The sequence below is a fragment of the Carcharhinus amblyrhynchos genome, chromosome 11 (genome assembly GCF_965287045.1).
Source record: "Carcharhinus amblyrhynchos chromosome 11, sCarAmb.v2.hapA, whole genome shotgun sequence".
In the NCBI taxonomy this organism is placed as follows: Eukaryota; Metazoa; Chordata; class Chondrichthyes; order Carcharhiniformes; family Carcharhinidae; genus Carcharhinus; species Carcharhinus amblyrhynchos.
The window spans coordinates 39,640,449-39,659,177 of record NC_137334.1 but is presented as its reverse complement, the minus strand read 5'-3'; the positions used below and the strand labels follow the sequence as shown (position 1 = coordinate 39,659,177).

Below are 18,729 nucleotides of genomic sequence, written 5' to 3'. Positions count from 1 at the left end.
TCAGTGATCCAAACCTAATTTTGTTTCACTACTTGGTGTCAGAACTAGTAGATGGAGGAGCAGAATGCACTTCAATCAAACCATAAAAATGTAATTTTCTTAACAGCCAGATTGGCAGGATTAATAAAAATCCTTTTCAGAAATCACACAATAAGTATCCCAGAAATGTTTTCCTACTGAACTTTGAGTTGTAGTACAGCTGGCTTGTATTGAGTAGCGCAAGCAAGTGTACAAATATGACATGAAACGAAATGTATCTTTTATGATACATTTGAGCAACATAACCACAATTCACAACTGAGCAACATAACCACTTCTTCACTACAAATGGTGAAGATTCAACTGTATTTTTATTGCATTATGTGTTTTTCAATGCTTATGATCAAAAAATGAGTAACAATTTCTTGTATCTGTGGTTGAGTGAAGTTTGATAGCTTGTTAATATTTTTATTTTAAATATGTTTAATTTTTATTCTAGATTTAGTCAAATGAAGCTATCAAGAAAAAAACTGAATGTAACTCAAATTTTGGAAATTGCTAAACTGTGGTAAGCAGCCAGTTAGTCAGGTCACATTTGTAAACAAAAGAAAGATGTTAATGTTTCAGGTCATCATGTGATTGGATGTTATGCGATCTCAAATGCAGTATGATTAGACCTCCAGGAATACATCCAACCAGAACTCTGCATTACTTCAAAACTGATGGGTGTGATTTTCTGCCCTCACCGTGCCTGGTGCAGATCACGTTGACCCCAGAAAATTCCACGTGGTCCTGAAAATGGTTTGCAATTGTCCTGGTCCCTTTCTATAGACACAAATTGTTCGTGCCCCAAAAAGGGTGCAAGGCCTACTCCAATCAGCTTGGATCATGTAGATCAAGCCCAAAACAGGTGGTGAGAGCCCTGTCTTGTCAGCTTGAATCGGGAATGTCCCGACTTGTTGGGACTCTGAATTGAGCTTGACTTGATTGGATTGGAATAAAGTAAACAAAAAAAAACTTCACTTCTCAACCTTTTGGCTAAGATCAAGTGTAGTATCGACATGCTGTACTTGGTTGAAGTCATTAGATTACATTTTAGCTTCATTTGAAGCAATTTTTTTAAAGCGGCATCTCAGCCTTTTGGCTAAGATGCAAATGAGATCAAGCCTTGGAGGAGGAGCTATACCTACTCCAATCAGCTTGGATCATGTAGATCAAGTCCAAGACAGGAGGCGAGAGCCCTGTTTTGTCAGCTTGGATCGGGAATGTCCCAACTTGTTGGGACTCTGAATTGGATTTGATTGGATTGAATTGGAATAAAGAATAAAAAAAACTTAAATATGATAAGCCTCTTCAGTGCTGGATTCTCCCATCTCCCGGGATCTTCCGATCCTCTGGCATGGTGTGAGCCCGGCAAGAATCACTACTGGTCTCAACAAGCAGAGTCCAGGATAATGGCCACATTGGGGGGGCTTGGAAGCCAGTGGAGCACCCCAGGAGGTTGGGGACATGGCTAGGCAGTGCCCAACTGACAGCTAAGTGTGCATGTGTGAGAAAGAGAGAGGAGAGAGTGTGTATATATCTAAGAGAGTGGTGTGTGTGTGAGAGAGAAAAAGGTGAGGGTATATGTATGCGTTTAACATGAGAATGCAGCAATCCTAATATTAAATGAATCTGTGCACAAAAAAACCAGCATGCCTCCTCCCTTCAGAAATATTATAAAGGTTTCACCTCTTTGTTGAATAAGATAACACTAATTATAATAAAAAAAGTTATGAATTTATTTTGGAATATTTTTATCTATTGCACAAAACAATCTTTTATTGTGGTTTAACTCTTCAACATAAGAATATTGCTTAGGGGTTCCCATGGTACTCTTGGGAGGTCAAATGGGCCAGAAAAGTTTAGGAAACAAAGCCATCGGGCGCGGGGGAGGCGGGGGGGGGGGGGTGGTAATAACCTGTTGCGGCTTTGGGGTTAGAAGGTTCGATGAGCAATTCACTTGAGAGGCAGGTCGTTAATTATAATATTTACATGCGGCTACATACCTCAGAATCTAACATCAATTTGAGTCTAGTGACTGCAGCCCAGATTTCCCAGGTTTAAGATACCTTGCAACTGAAGGAAGGTAGGAGCTGCCCACAGCAGCAGCATGTTTTTCCAACAATGTTTATGGGCCAGGAGCAGGAATAATTCCCTTAGCCCCTTCAGTTAGTGGTTCTCAAACAGGGGTCTTGCTCAAGAGAGATATTTCAGTAAGCACATTCAAAACATGAATACTTGTAAGAAAAATATCTGTATCCTTAAAAGCATTATCAAAACACTATGTGCAGCAGAGTGTTACACAGAAATTAGATGTTGGGGGCTGGTGTGATTACTTATCTATATGAAAAGGGGTTCTTCAAACAAAAATGTTTGTGAATCACAGCCTGGAGCAAATCATCCTCCCTCCATGCAATTTTCAGAATCTATTTAGCCACAATCTTTTTTGTGCTCCCTGCCCAACAATGTGGGATCTTTCCCTCTCTTCCCTGCATTCCAAACCATCCCCACCCCAATCTTCAACTGCTGAGGACTGTCCATAACTATTGCCTTATTGTGCAGACTTTCCACTCATCAGTGAGTCAACCACTAAATCAAGCTGGTTCCTGTCCCCTTGTAAATATTGGGATCATGTATTTTCTAGCATTTAGATCTTATTTCTGTCTCTATATATTTCCTTTGCCTATGTCATTATTAAAATCATCATGATCTCCCTCTCCATAAAGATTCTGTAGGTCACCTATTTTGTTCCTATACAGAGCTTTGAGGAAATTGTTTTCCTGTTCTTCCTATATTTTTGATATTAATCCCATGTGACTGTGTCTTTAATCTACATACCTGCTGGATCATAGTTGGCATGTGAATAGTATCTAACAGTATCTACTTAGTATCAATAGGGCGGCACAGTGGTTAGCACTGCTGCTTCACAGCACCAGGGACCCGGGTTCAACTTCAGCCTTGGGTGACTGTGTGGAGTTTGCACATTCTTCCCATGTCTGCTTGGGTTTTCTCCGGGTGCTCCGGCTTCCTCCCACCGTCCAAAGATGTATTGATTGGCCATGCTAAATTGCCTCTCAATCTCAGGCGCACGAATGGGGTAAATACACGGGGTTACAGGGATAGGGCCTGGGTTGGATTATTGTTGGTGCAGGCTTGATGGGCCAAATAGCCTCTTTTTGGACTGTATGGATTCTATGTTCTATGATCACAGTATCTATTGTTTATATGTCTCTATCTTCATCATTCTTTATTTTCTTATTTTTATGTCTGCATTGTTTGCCCCATCTCATGATAATTACCCTCCTCTCTGCTTCTGTCCTTGTCCTGAGTGTCAATGGTGGAACACTTCTTTGACCTCAGGGCATTTGTGTATTGGTTTCTTTTCCTCTTCTCTCTTTGGGTGACCATTATTTCCTTACTCTCCTCCATTTTTTTCTCTCTATAAATGGATTTATCATCTGGTGGATTGTCTTCTAGAAATTTTTCCTGCTCAACTATTTTATGAAATTAACCAGCTAGACCGTAAGCTCCAGCTTTCTCCACCTGACAACACAATCTATTTTTGTCACTTCACGAATATATGTTCACTTAGATAATTTTCAATTTCATAATATCTGTGCACAAACACAATTAGCCTAGGTCTTGATCCTACAACTGTATTACTGTACACTTAAAATTCTATGATGCTGTAGCCTCAAGGAGAACTAATTTTTGGTAGTTACCCATAGAAAGAGATGAAGCGGAGCAAGGGAAATGTTAGGGCCTGGTTTTGCAGGTTCTAACTGTCTTTATCTCAGTGACAAGCACCTTTTTAGACCAAAATTACTCCCTCAGCAGAAAATAATTTGTCAGCATTGCACTCAATCAACTCTCACAGCACGGTAATACAGTAGTTAGCACTGGGACCCGAGTTCAATTCCTGGTTTGGGTCACTGTGCGAAGTCTGCACTTTCTTCATTGTGTCTGCGTGGGTTTCCTCCAGGCGCTCCAGTTTCCTCCTTCAGTCCAAAAGACATGCTGGTAAGGTGCATTGGCCATGCTAAATTCTCCCTCTGTGTGCCCGAACGGGCGCCGGAGTGTGGCAACTAGGAGATTTCCAGTGTAACTTCATTGCAGTGTTAATGTAAGCCTACTTGCGACACTAATAAATAAACTTCTAAAAATTCTACCATGCATATTCGCACCTTAGGAGGGGAGGAGAGAAGGTCATTTTAATCTTCAGTTTACTTGAACAACTTTCTGTTCCCAAATAAATGGCAAAGTCCACACCCTATTGTAGGTTATTTTGGGTTGTGAAGATCCTTTTTATATTAAGCTATGGTAAAATAAACAATCTTTTTTGGAAGCTGTTTTGTTAATGGTATCATACCGGCTCATGTTACAATGAGAATATGACTAAAGGGAGACATCTACAGAAATATAGATGACTGGCAATGATCATAAATTGTTTCCTGTACACTCAATTCAGGACTTAAAATCCAAAAAACAACTTGAATGTTAAAAGTGAGAGATTATGTAAAATAAATAACCTTAAGAACAAATACATATACTACAGATGGACAGATTTATTTTCTGGTGGCAAGTAGGCACAATGAAATTGATATATCATTAATATATAACATAAAAGCATGTGTAGAAGTCAGAACAGAGGATGCTGGAAAAACTTTGCTGGTTTTAGAGAAGGTGGACGCCGTGGAGGGATTGTCTACGGTGTCTCTGTGGGTGAAAGTTCGGAACAGGAAAGGGTTGATAACTTTCTGGGTGTTTTCTATAGGCCGCCCAGTAGTAACAGGGATGTTGAGGAGCAGATAGGGAAACAGATCCCGGAGTGAAGTAGTAATAACAGAGTTGTTGTGATGGGAGACTTTAATTTCCCAAACATCAATCGGAATATCCCTAGGGTAAGGGGTTTGGATGGGGAGGAGTTTGTTAGGTACATTCAGGAGGGTTTCCTGACACAGTATGTGGAGAAGCCTACAAGAGGAGAAGCTGTACCCGATCTGGTACTGGCTAATGAACCTGGACAGGTGTTGGATCTCTTCAGTGGGAGAACATCTTGGGGATAGTGATCATAACTTTATCTCCTTTACGCTAGCATTGGAAAGAGATAGGATTAGGAAAGTGTTTATCTGGAGTAAGGGGAAATATGAAGCCATCAGGAAGGAAATTAGATGAGTAAATTGTAAGGAGGTATTCTTGCAGAAAAGTACCGAAGTAAGGTCGCAGATTTTCAAGGAATGTTTGTCTAGAGTTCTGCACAACAACGTTCCAATGAGACAGGGAGGTTTTGGTAGGTTACGGGAACCGTGGTGTACAAAAGTTGTAATGGACCTAGTCAAAAAGAAAGGGAAAGTGTACAAAAGATTCAGAGAGCGCAGAGATGTTAGGGATCTAGAGGAGTACAGGAACGAACTTAAGAATGAAATTAGGAGAGCCAGAAGGGATCATGAGAAGGCCTTGGCAGGTAAGATTAAGGAGAACCCTAAGGTGTTCTCCAAATATGTGAAGAGTAAAAGGATGAGATGTGAAGGAATAGGAACTATAAAATATGAAGGTGGGAAAGTTTGTACAGAACCTGTAGAAATAGCAGAGATGCTTGATGAATACTTTACCTCGGTATTCGCGGTTGAAAAAGATCTGGGTGATTGTACTGCAGGCTTGCGGCGGCGGACTGAAAAGATTGAGTATGTGGACATTAAGAAAGAGGACGTGTTGGAAGTTTTGAATAGCATCAAGATAGATAAATTGCCAGGACTGGATGGGATGTACTCCAGGTTACTGTGGAAGGCCAGGGAAGAGATTGCAGAACCTTTGGCCATGATTTTTGCATCGTCGATGGAGACGGGAGAGGTTCCGGAGGACTGGAGGATTGCGAATGTGGTTCCTATATTCAAGAAAGGGAACAAGGATAGCTCAGGAAATTACCGACAGGTGAGTCTAACCTCAGTGGTTGGTAAGTTGGCGGAGAAGATTCTGAGGGACAGGATTTATGAACATTTAGAGAAGTTTAGTATGCTCAATAGTAGTCAGCACTGCTTTGTCAAAGGCAGATCGTGCCTTACGAGCCTGGCTGAGTTATTTGAAAATGTGACTAAATACATTGACGAAGGAAGAGCGGTAGATATGATTTATATGGACTTCAGCAAGGCGTTTGGTAAGGTCTGCCATGCAAGACTTCTTGAGAAAGTGAGAGAACATGGGATCCAAGGGGCTGTTGCCTTGTGGATCTTAACAGTGTAGAGGATCAGAAGGACCTTGTGGTCCAGGCCCATGGGACTCTTAAATTGGCCTCGCAAGTGGAGGATGTGGTCAAGAAAGCATATGGTGTACTGGCCTTCATCAATCGAGGGATTGAGTTTAAGAGTCGGGAGATAATGTTGCAGCTTTATAAGACCCTAGTCAGACTTCTCTTGGAATACTGTGCTCAGTTCTGGTCGCCTCATTACAGGAAGGATGTGGAAGCTGTTGAAAGGGTGCAGAGGAGATTTACAAAGGTATTGCCTGGATTGGGTGGCATGCCTTATGAGGATAGGTTGGTCTTTTCTCCTTAGAGAGACAAAGGATGAGGGTGACCTGACAGAAGTGTATAAGGTGTTGAGAGGTATAGATCGGGTGGATTCTCAGAGGCTTTTTCTAAGGGCTGGAATGGTTGCTATGAGAGGACACAGGTTTAAAGTGCTGGGGAGTAGGTACAAAGGAGATTTCACTCAGAAGGTGGTGGGTGAGTGGAATCGGCTGCCGTCAGTGGTGGTGGAGGCAAATTCGATAGGGCCTTTCAAGAGACTTCCGGATGAGTACATGGAACTTAATAGAATTGAGGGTTATAGGTAAGCCGAGTAGGTATGGATATCATCGGCGGAACTTGTGGGTCAAAGGGCCTGTTTGTGCTGTAGATTTTCTATGCTCTTCTATGTCTCAGCCAGCATTTAGCAGGAGGGAAACAGAGTTCATCTTTAGAACATAGAACATTACAGTGCAGTACAGGCCCTTCGGCCCTCGATGTTGCGTGATCTGTGAAACCAGTCGAAAGCCCATCTAACCTACACTATTCCAATATCATGCATATGTTTATCCAATGACCATTTAAATGCCCCCAATGTTGTCGAGTCCACTACTGTTGCAGGCAGGGCATTCCATGCCCTCACTACTCTCCGAATAAAGAACCTACTCTGACATCTGTCCTGTATCTATCATCCCTCAATTTAAAGCTATGTCCCCTCGTGTTAGCCAACTCCATTCGAGGAAAAAGGCTGTCACTGTCCACATTATCTAATTGTCTGATCATCTTATATGCCTCTATTAAGTCACCTCTTAACCTTCTCTCTAACAAAAACAGCCTCAAGTTCCTCAGCCTTTCCTCATAAGACCTTCCCACCATACCAGGCAACATCCTGGTAAATCTCCTCTGCACCCTTTCCAATGCTTCTACATCCTTCCTATAATGTGGCGACCAGAACCGTATGCAATACTCCAAGTGCGGCCGCACCAGCGTTTTATACAACTGCAACATGACCTCATAGTTCCGAAATGCAATCCCTCTACCAATAAAAGCTACTGCGCCGATCAGTTAATGTGGCAAGGCTGGAAAATAGGACATGAACCAAAAAATTTGATTTGTGCCCAGTGTGAAGCAGTTTGGTATCTTCCCAGCCATTTTTCCTGGTGCAAAATGCTTTACACCCAAAATGGGTGCCAATATCATTGGCATGTTCTCCTTTCCTGTACATTTCCCATCTTTCTGGTGTGAATCACAAATGGTCTATAGAAGTGTGAGTCAGGTGCAGGAGTAGCAAAGGGGAGTGAGGAGCTGAGTACCACTGAACACCAATCCCAGGGTATTCTCAACCACTGTCGTGTTGCGGGTTGGTGGGGGAGGAATGGGCTTGTGCCAGTCAGGGGGTCCTCAGGTCAAGGGCTGCCACTGGCTCAGGGCTCATGTTGCGCATTTTCCCTGTGACTGCTGACCAATCACTGAGGGGTTTCCACATGAGTCAACTACCAACACCATGAATATCAGTCTTGTTGCCTTGCCAGGCTCCGTAGTTTCTCACAAACATTCCATCCTGGGCCTCACTAACTGTCACAAGCAGTAGCTCTGTCAGCTGCTGCTCCAACCAAGGGAGCTCTGTAGGTGTTAGCATGGCTCCTCACACTACATGCACTCTGCAGTGCTGCCCTCGATGGGAACCCAGTCTGGGATAGTCATGATGCTGCCTCTCCTCCTTCTGACTGAACTGCTAGCCATCCCTGGAAGCCACTATACCATACATCCAGATGGGTCCACCCCACCTTTCCATGGGTTCAATTGACATCACACCAGGGTAATGGGCCTGAGTTGGCCATGTTATCAAGTTACTGGTCCAGACAGGAGGGTGATGATGACCCGCTATCTGGCACACTGATGTAGCCCTGGTGCGACACAAGTCTGACTCCTAGCTGTTCTCTAACTGCATATTGGCACCTGAATCCACATCTGAGTGAGGGTCGGGGGCACCACTGTGTGGTGCAATGCCCCAGGGTTTGTAGGGGGGAGGGAGTCATCCAAGCGTCCGATGGATGCCAGGGATGCCAAGACAGGCCATCTATCACTGTGGGCCAACAGGGCCCCAACTGCTGGGGCTGCTTACAATTTAATGGCAGTCAGGAGTCTGGCACAGGTACTGGGAACTATGGAGTATGTGCTTGATTGCTGAAGGGCCTCTATTGCGCAGCATGACACTCCACACCTCAGTTATCCTTGTCACAGCCGTGGGGTGCAATAATATTTATTGATGAAACTAACAGTGTGATAACAATAAGTGGTGATATTTAAAGTGCAATAAAACTGGTGTGCATGATTCTTAACAGTGTATACTCCTATACCTAACTTGTGCAGCCCTTCACCCGCGCCCTCTTGGTGACCCTACAACTTCTTAATCTTACAAGGCTGACCGCTACGTCCAGGTGTCCCCTTACGATGCACATCAGAAGTGGAGGCTGTCAGCTGTATTCCATGCCCCATGGCCTGTGATGCCCTTGGTGGGTCCTCTGGGGGGGGGGGCTGAGACCTGGAGGGCCCTGGCCGACTTTCAGAAAACACTGATGTAGCTGTGCCACTCTACTCATCTCACTGCTTTTGAGATGCTTTGGTGGCAAGAAAGGAGGATATGGAAGATCTGGGGATGTCCGAGGTCTCCTGTGTGTAAGCCCCCAACAGGGACTCCAGCCCTTCCTCCTCCCCTCTTGGGGTGCCCTTTGGCACTTGGGACACCCTGTGTGATGGTGGGACAGCTGGAGTGAACTCGATAGGCCTCAGCGTCACCTGGCTCTGCCAGTTCTGGAGGCCCAACTGCATATATATACGATGGTATGTGAGCCCTCCACGATGGCTCTCTGAGCCTGGGCCATGCTCTGGAAGGCCTCAGCATCAGCGCTCTGTGACTGGGCCAAGTTGTGGAGCCCCTCAACACTATCCCTCTGAGACTGGGCCAAACTCTCAAGGCCTGCAGTGTCTCAAGAATGCTAGCGAGAGCCCCAGCTATGCCTAGCTATATCTTCAGAATGCCTCTGAGCCCCTTGGTCATGGCCTACTGTTTCCTCTGCCATTGCCTCTTGTGTTTCCACGAATACTTAGACCCTGTCGTCATGGCAACTATTTCCTGACCCAGGCTTTCCACTGCGGATGTCACCCTTGCAGTGTTGGCCTGCGTACTATGCAATGTCAGCACCAACTTCTATAACAGAAGTCTGTTGGACTCCTCCAAACAGCCTTGCAGTTGCTGCTGTGATGCTGGCTGCACCTGCAAACCAACTCCTTGAAATTCCTGCACAAGGACACCCAGGTCCCTCTGCACAGCAGCATGCTGCAATTTTTTACCATTTACATAATAATTGATTTTGATGTTATTCCTATCAAAATGGATGGATCTACAAAAAGGGGCAGATACTATGGAGGACGGGTGGACCATATTTTTCCCCCAGAATGGGCGACAAATGAGGGGATTGGGTCAGGCCAGCACTGCTGATGCACCTCCAGCAGTTTTGAGATGACGGACCCCAATGGCTTGGCGCCAGCAGATTCCTTGCTTCTGGCAGACTTCTGCATGCCCAAGCCTCAGAGGTTCCCGCCTCCACCTGGTGCATCTGTGGCTGTGCCTTGTGCATTGGTAAGTGATCCAGAAGCCTCACTGCTAACATGACCCACTGTGGTGATAGCATCTGCGCTAGTGGATGCCCATGATGAGTGAATTGTGTTGGCATTGGAGAATTCCACAGGGATTTCCGCCATGGTATTGGCCAATGTTGCAACGGAAGAATTGAGGAGAGGGGGATGCAACCCCTGTCAAGTTGAACACATCAGGGTTGTTTCCTGCAACAAACGTGGCTCAATGCAAGTGAGGGATGAATATTTGGGTAGCATGCCACTTTTTTGAGATATGGCATATGAATGAAGGTTTTGCGGATGCGCACTTCCATGTTGCAAGCCGACCTGCCCCAATACACGGTCCTCAAAGTGAATGAGTAGACACAGCTTGAAGGCCCCACTTGCAATTTCCTCCTGCTCTTGGCAGCTATGGGCCATCTTATTCTGCGGGGCAGAAGGGGGAATTGAAAGCCCGCTGGCTGGGAGGGCCACAGGTGTCGGGCGTGGGATGATTGGGTGACATATGTCGGGATCGTGCCTGAGCAGGCAGGGGTTGAGATGGGTTGCCAGAGGGGGTGGAGGAAGTGGCTGGGGAGTCAGGTGTCAGAAGGCCCAAGTGTGTCAGGGAGTGGATCGACATGGACATTCCAGGTGTGGCATATGGGACTGGCATCAGGACTGGATGGATACTCACCCTTCCTGCAAGGAGGAGGTCATTCATCTTCTTCTTGCACTGGTTGCCAGTCCTCTGTGCCAGTGCACGGACACTGATAGCAACTGCTGCAACCTCCCAGACTGCAATGCTGGCCCAACCTGACCCCCTCGTTTGTTGCCCATCTTGGGAGAAAATTATGGTTCACCTCTCCTCCACAATATCCACCCTTTATGGTAGATCCATCCATTTTGGTAGGAATAACAGCAAAATGGATTATTATTTAAATGGTAAAAAATTGCAGAAGGACCTGGGTGTCCTGTGCAGGAATCTCGAGGAGTTGGTTTGCAGGTTCAGCAGGTAATTAAGAAGGCAAATGGAATTTTGGTCCCTTGTTGCTCGAGGGATGGAGTTTAAAAACAGCAAGGTTATGTTGTAGCTGTATAAGGTACTGGTGAGGCCACACCTGGAGTACTGTATACAGTTTTGGTCTCCTTACTTGAGAAAGGATATACTGACACTGGAAGGGGTGCAGAAGAGATTCGCTAGGTTGATTCCAGCATTGAACATAAGAACATAAGAAATAGGAGCAGGAGTAGGCCATCTAGCCCCTTGAGCCTGCCCCGCCATTCAATAAGATCATGGCTGATCTGTCGTGGCTCAGTTCCACATTCCCGCCCTCTCCCCATAACCCTTAATCCCCTTGCCTATCAAAAACCTATCAACCCGCGTCTTAAAAATATTGAGCGAGGCAGCCTCCACCACTTCAACGGGCAGAGAATTCCAGAGATTCACCACCCTTTGAGTGAAGAACTTCCTCCTCAACTCCGTTCTAAACCGCCCCCCCCCTTTATCCTGAGGCTGTGCCCTCTAGTCCTACTGTCCTTTCTGAGCGGGAAAAGCCTCTCCACCTCTATCCTATCCATCCCATTCAACATCTTATACGTCTCAATGAGATCTCCCCTCATTCTTCTAAACACTAACGAGTACAAGCCTAGTTTATTCAGCCTCTCCTCATAGTTCAACCCCCTCAACTCCGGAATCAGCCTAGTAAACCTCCTCTGCACTCCCTCCAAGGCCAAAATATCCTTGCGTAAGTGCGGCGACAAAAACTGCACACAGTACTCCAGCTGCGGCCTCACCAGTACCCTATACAGCTGCAGCAAGACCTCCCTAATTTTATATTCAATCCCCCTCGCTATGAAGGCCAGCATCCCATTCGCCTTCCTGACCACCTGCTGCACCTGCAGGCTGGGTTTTTGCGACTCATGCACAAGGACCCCGAGGTCCCTCTGCACCGTCGCATGCTGCAGTTTTTCGCCACGTAAGTAATTGTCCTTCCTACCATTATTCCTACCAAAATGGACTACCTCACATTTGCCAACATTAAATTCCATTTGCCAGTTCCTGGCCCATTCGCCCAGCCTATCTAGATCCTTCTGCAGACTCTCCACACCCTCCACACAATTTGCCGTTCCACCAATCTTGGTGTCATCAGCAAATTTCAACACCATGCACTCGGTTCCCTCCTCCAGATCATCTATATAAATGGTGAATAGCTGAGGCCCCAGCACCAACCCCTGGGGCACTCCACTAGTCACCAACCGCCAATCCGAATAGCACCCATTGACCCCCACTCTCTGCCTCCTATTTGACAGCCAATCCTCTATCCACGCTAACACCCTACCCCCAACTCCATGCCCCCTGACCTTCTGCAATAACCTCTTGTGAGGCACCTTGTCAAACGCCTTCTGAAAATCAAGAAAGACCACATCCACCGGCTCTCCTCTATCCACCGCCCTAGACACATCCTCATAGAACTCCAATAAATACGTCAGACACGACTTCCCCTTAACGAAACTGTGCTGCATCTGCTCTGCCAAACAATTCTCCTCAAGATGCCTCGCTATTTTCTCCTTGATCACGGATTCTAACATTTTACCTACAACAGACGTTAAACTAACCGGCCTATAATTCCCCACCTTTTGCCTGCCACCCTTCTTAAACAACAGCGTAACATTAGCCGTTTTCCAATCTTCCGGCACTTCCCCGGAATCCAGCGACATTTGGAAAATAATCACCAAGGCATCCACTATCACCTCTGCCATTTCCTTCAGAACCCTTGGATGCATTCCATCCGGTCCTGGGGACTTGTCCACAATCTGTCCCTCCAGTCTGTCGAGCACTGCCTCTCTAGTAACAATAATGTCATTCAGGCCCTCCACTCCTACCATCTTTCCATCGCTAACACCAAGCAAATTATTCACGTCCTCCTCCGTGAAGACCGAAACGAAAAAGTTATTCAGGGCCTCAGCCATTTCCCCATCCCCTACCACTAAGTCCCCCCTCTCATCCTCTAAGGGTCCAACGTTCACCCTAGCCAGCCTCTTCCTTTTTATGTATTTATAAAAACTCTTGAGAGGGTTGGTTTATAAGGAGAGACTGACAGACTGGGGCTACACTCATTGAAATTCAGAAGAATGAGGGGAGATCTTATAGAACATCAGATTGCGAAGGGAATAGATAAGATAGAAGCAGGGAAGTTGTTTCCACTGGCAGGTGAAACTAGAACTAGAGGGCATAGCCTCAAAATAAGGGGGAGCAGATTTAGGACTGAGTTGAGAAGGAACTTCTTCACACAAAGGGTTACGAATCTGTAGAATTTCCTGCCCAGTGAAGCAGTTGAGGCTACCTCATTGAATGTTTTTAAGGCAAGGATCGATACATTTTTGAACAGTAAAGGAATTAAGGGTTAAGGTAAGTGGAGCTGAGTTCACGAAAAGATCAGCCACGATCTTAATGAATGGCGGAGCAGACTCGAGGGACCAGGTGGCCTACTCCTGCTCCTAGTTCTTATGTTCTTACACTATGTTCTTCCACAAACAGTGGCATAGTTCATTGTGGTGCCAGCTTCCTGGCGTGACGCTGCTTTGATCGAGTGGGCGAGGACCTGGCAGATGGAGTACAATGTTAGCAAGTGTGAGGTTATCCACTTTGGCAGAAATAATAGTAGGAGGGATTACTATTTAAAGGGCGAAAAGCTGCAGCATGCTACGGTGCAGAGGGACCTGGGGGTCCTTGTGCATGAGTCGCAAAAACCCAGTCTGTAGGTGCAGCAGGTGATCAAGCAGGCGAATGGAATGCTGGCCTTTATGGCGAGGGGGATAGAATATAAAAGCAGGGAGGTCTTGCTGCAACTGTACAGGGCACTGGTGAGGCCACAGCTGGAGTACTGTGCGCAGTTTTGGTCGCCGCACTTGCGCAAGGATATTTTGGCCTTGGAGGGAGTGCAGAGGAGGTTCACTAGGCTGATACCAGAGATGAGGGGGTTGGACTATGAAGAGAGACTAAATAGACTGGGTCTGAACTCATTGGAGTTTAGAAGGATGAGGGGGGATTTTATAGAGAAGTATAAGATAATGAAGGGAATGGATAGGGTAGAGGTAGAGAGATTGTTCCCGCTCAAAAAGGATAGCAGGACTAGAGGGTACAGCCTCAAGATAAAGGGGGGCAGCTTAGAACGGAGTTGAGGAGGAACTTCTTCACTCAAAGGGTGGTGAGTCTCTGGAATTCTCTGCCTGTTGAAGTGGTGGAGGCTACCTCACTAAATATATTTAAGTCACGGGTAGATAGGTTTTTGACACACAAGGGAATTAAGGGTTATGGGGAGAAAGCCGGAAAGTGGAACTGATCCACTTCAGATCAGCCATGATCTTATTGAATGGCGGGGCAGGCTCGAAGGGCTAGATAGCCTACTCCTGCTCCTATTTCTTATGTTCTTATGAGTCGTGTACCCAAAGGATCCATGCCGGTCTTTCATTGCACAAAGTGTCAAAAAATTGCAGTCTGTGGCACACTAGTGAAAAAGCTGGTGTGAATAACTCCCGTTTTCTCATTCATTCAACATTTAGAATTTGGTTGGAAGAATTGCACCAAACATTTTGAGTTCATTGACTTTCAGAACTGAGAGGAGGAATGTGTTAGAACTGTAGAAACTGCCACAAAAAGAAGCAATTTTAAGAACAAAGGAACATGGTAAAAGAGACAAATGGAAATCCTGTCAGAGAGAAACTTCTTCAAGGAAGGATTTCCAGGAAGAGAAATGACAATTAATTAAACAATAAATAAGTTAAATACTGCAGTTGGATGGAACATACTGGAATCTGAAATAAGGAGGATGCTGGAAAAAATCTGAGCAAGTCTTCCTGTGTTTACTTTCTCATCTTACACTATAACAAATACTGACAAAAGGGGCAAAGTGAGTGCAGATGCACCAGTGCACTGAGCAGATACTGATATTGAAATCATGGACAGCAAAACCAAAGTGATATGCCCGGCCCCAAATTCCTTTCAACTGGCCTGGGTCTACCTGCATTTTATTCCCGATATTATAACAGTGACAGCACTTGAAAAGTACTTGATTGAGACCACTTGGATTGTGAACAGTAGTCGATAAAATAACTTGTTTTTCTTTTCATTCTGAGCGGCAGGTCATCTATGATTTCAGTACCCCAGCAGACAAAACCTTTTTGTTGGAGTGGGGGAGAGGGGGCACGAGGGGGGAGGATTTCAGAATTTCATAAAATCTTCTTGAAGCTGTACAGCTGCCAGCACCCAATAAGTTTGATCAAGAAGGAAAGTTTAGTACCTACAGATCCATTTCAACTCAACGCCCCACGATAGCTACACATCGTTTAGGAAAACGTAGGCCCCACGCAAACAAAAAAAAACTGACAAACCACACATTATATCTGCATACTCGATTAAAGGGCATGGAATACGCTCACCTCCTTCCTTGGATGCCTGGAAATGGCAAAGAATCTCCACTGATTAATCCACGTTAATTTGGGCAGGATGAATCTTTGTTTTGACAAAGGAGATGTTGAGCCGGCAAAGTAAATAAACATAACAAAACAGTTGATTAAAGGTGTGGTACCACCTACTCTCCCACCACCCCATCACGTCTCCTATTCAATGCTCTTGAAGGAGATGTGGGTTCGAAGACTGAGGGGATCAGGAGAGGGGGTGAGTTTATTGGTCTGGAGCTGTGTGTGAGTGTGATGTGTGTGTGTGGGGGTGAGTTTATTGGTATTGCGCTGTGTATGGGGGGGTGAGTTTATTGGTATGGAGCTGTGTGTAAGTGAGGGGGTGTTTATCTATATGGAGCTGTGTGTAAGTGAGGGGGTGTTTATCTATATGGAGCTGTGTGCGTGTGTGTGTGTGGGGAAGGTGAGTTTATTGGTATGGAGCTGTGTGTAAGTGAGGGGGTGTTTATCTATATGGAGCTGTGTGCGTGTGTGTGTGTGGGGAAGGTGAGTTTATTGGTATGGAGCTGTGTGTCAGTGTGGTGTGTGAAGGGGATAAGTTTATTGGTATGGAGCTGTGTGTAAATGTGTGTAAGTGAGGGGGTAAGTTTATTGGTATGGAACTGCGTATAAGTGAGGGGGGGTGAGTTTATTGGTATGGAGCTGTGTATCAGTGTGGTACGTGAAGGGGTAAATTTATTGGTATGGAGCTGTGTGTAAGTGAGGGGGGGTGAGTTTATTTATATGGAGCTGTGTGTGTGAGGGGGGGGTGAGTTTATTGGTGTAAAGCTGTGTATTAGTGTGGGGGGGGGGGTGCTGTGTTTATTGGTGTAGCGCTGTGTGTCAGTGTGGTGTGTGAAGGGGGTTCAGTTGGGAGACAGTCATGGTTTGAATGGCGAGTATGGAACGCAGAGCCGTTAGCCTCAGCACGCGCCGGTGCCCCCCCCCGTCGCCGCGCATGCGCGCTCGGAGGCCGCCGCCGCTGCTGACTCGGCGCGATCGGAGCGCTGGCGGCGGGAGGCGAATTCAACAGCCGGCCGCCCGAGCCAGTGTCTGTTTGAGGAGAAATAGCACTCGCTTCCCGACTCAATGATTCAGACCGTGGGCTTCTGACACTTTTTAAAAAATTTCCTTCCTCCCCACCCCCCTCCCCTCGGATCCCCCCTTCTTTCCCCGTAGACATTTGCTATTTTCTTCAAAAATAACCCCCCCATTCTCGCCTAAACATCGGCTGCCCACCCCCGTACATTTCGGCCACAGGCCTCGGGCTCGGATCACCCTAAGGTAAGGAGGAAGTTGGCCGTCAGCTTTTTAGGTAGAGAATTTGGTGGGGAAACTTGACAAATTCCTCCTCATTGTTCAGCGGTTGTCGAGAGAGCCGAGTTTACGCATCAGTTGCTGTGCCACGCTGATTGGAGCGCCCTGCTTTTTTTTAAAAGGACAATTTAAAATAAATCTTTCTTTTACAAAAGTCACCCGTGCTTGCCACAGATTTCTGACCCTGATCTTCAGATCTGACGGCCTCCTGCCTTAGTCTAGTTCCCCCCCCCCCCTTTAAACGACCATCAAGATCAGTGTGGTGTTAAAATCCCGAGCAGTGCCACCTTACACAACAAAACCTCCTTTTACAGCAGACACCCCATGACCTCCCTCGCCAATTCCCTCCCAGCACAAAGACAACTTGATTTACTCGAAGCACAGACTTTACAGTCCTGAAATTATGTTTCTCATATCCGTCGACGGTATGTAAATCCGATGCAAAGTATGTTTTTAAACCTTTGGAGAGAGGAGGGGGAGGGAAAGAGAGAGAGAGAGCTGCTGTCTGTCCGCTCTGTGACCACGAGCACTGTTTCTTGGTGTCCACGCGAATCGTTTAGTTTTAAATAGTATTTCGGCTCTCACCCTCCCCCTCTTTGGTGAATGTGGTAATTTGTGTGGCTTCTTTTTGACGCTTCAGGGAAGATGTCCAGCGACAGGCAGAGGTCTGACGACGAGAGTCCGAGCACAAGCAGTGGGAGCTCGGATGCCGACCAGCGTGACAACCCGCAAGAGGAGAGGAAAGAACCATCCTCTCAACAACAACCGAAAAAGAAAGACCCCAAGGTATCCAGCAAAACCACAGCCAAACTCTCTACCAGTGCTAAAAGGTAAATATATCTGTTTCTGCACTCGAGCACCGGCATTTTGCCAATCTCGGTTACTCTCCTTTAAAGTCCTTATCAAATATGTCAATATAAACACTCCTCTCTTCATTTGCATATAAGCTTGAAAAGAGAACAATTTGGGGAAAACCGGTCTTAAGTGGGATAAATTGCCCTTGTTTGCATCATTGTTATACCCTTTCACCCGTTTTGGACTAAATTATATAAATTGAAAAGCGACATGTAGTGAAAATTTGTGAAAACTTGTCCTGTTATGGGATTTGGGTTTAACGCTGTTGAGAACAAAGAGGAAGCAGCCATGTTTTCCACTCTGGTTGGGTGAGCTGCTGAGAAAAGGATGGTGATAGAGGGCACTATAATCGTTCTTATACATCTAAATGCAGCACAATGTTTACTAAAAATCTAATTTTTACATTTTCTTCAGAATTCAAAAGGAGCTCGCAGAAATCACACTGGATCCACCCCCAAACTGCAGGTAAGTGAAGTGGATCAATTGGCAGGTTGCAAAATGTGATTATTTACCATACGTGATGCAATTTAAGTAAATGTGTCATGCCTGTAAATGTGTGTCTATTATAGTTTCCTGGACACACAGGCATTTAATAGACAATTAATATCTTAAGTAGGGCATGAGTTGCAGCATATATTATGGGGAGTGATAACTTTGTAAATAATAGACTTCTGGATCTGTAAATTATGTCTGAAAGCATGGTGACATCTTGAGATATGTAAAGGTTTTCTAGTGTTCTCCTAGGTGTTGCTGTATGTTTAAATTTGTTGTTATGGTACACATGCTGTTTTTTCCATGACTGGAGAAACTGCAACAATAAGTTTACGTTTTGGGAGGGGAGTGAATAACGCATTTGACTTGTAGTTGGACTGCAATTTGTGTTGTTTGAATCCGGTGTTTATGTCCAGCCTTTGCGGAAAATGGCAATTATTCTGTTTGGGGTTTAGCTTCTATAC

General features: G+C 45.6%; 1 protein-coding gene and 1 non-coding gene across 3 annotated transcripts in view; both read left to right on the top strand.

Moving 5' to 3' along the window:
* The first annotated feature begins 997 nt into the window (after positions 1 to 997).
* On the top strand, positions 998 to 1,197 carry LOC145350444 (U2 spliceosomal RNA). Its single transcript, XR_013888213.1, has one exon. It is a non-coding gene; the product is annotated as a U2 spliceosomal RNA (small nuclear RNA).
* A 15,391-nt stretch (positions 1,198 to 16,588) lies between these two features.
* The window catches only part of ube2e3 (ubiquitin-conjugating enzyme E2E 3 (UBC4/5 homolog, yeast)), a 167,863-nt gene continuing 165,722 nt past the window's right edge, over positions 16,589 to 18,729 (top strand). Inside the window, exons 1-3 of one of the 2 annotated variants that reach the window (XM_080198895.1) lie at positions 16,589 to 16,885; positions 17,559 to 17,748; positions 18,188 to 18,238. In XM_080198895.1, the coding sequence (XP_080055021.1) occupies positions 17,564 to 17,748; positions 18,188 to 18,238 (236 nt within the window). In that variant the 5' untranslated portion in view covers positions 16,589 to 16,885; positions 17,559 to 17,563. Of the gene's footprint in view, positions 16,886 to 17,177; positions 17,344 to 17,558; positions 17,749 to 18,187; positions 18,239 to 18,729 lie in introns of those variants that run through there. The other variant, XM_080198894.1, reaches the window with a different exon arrangement.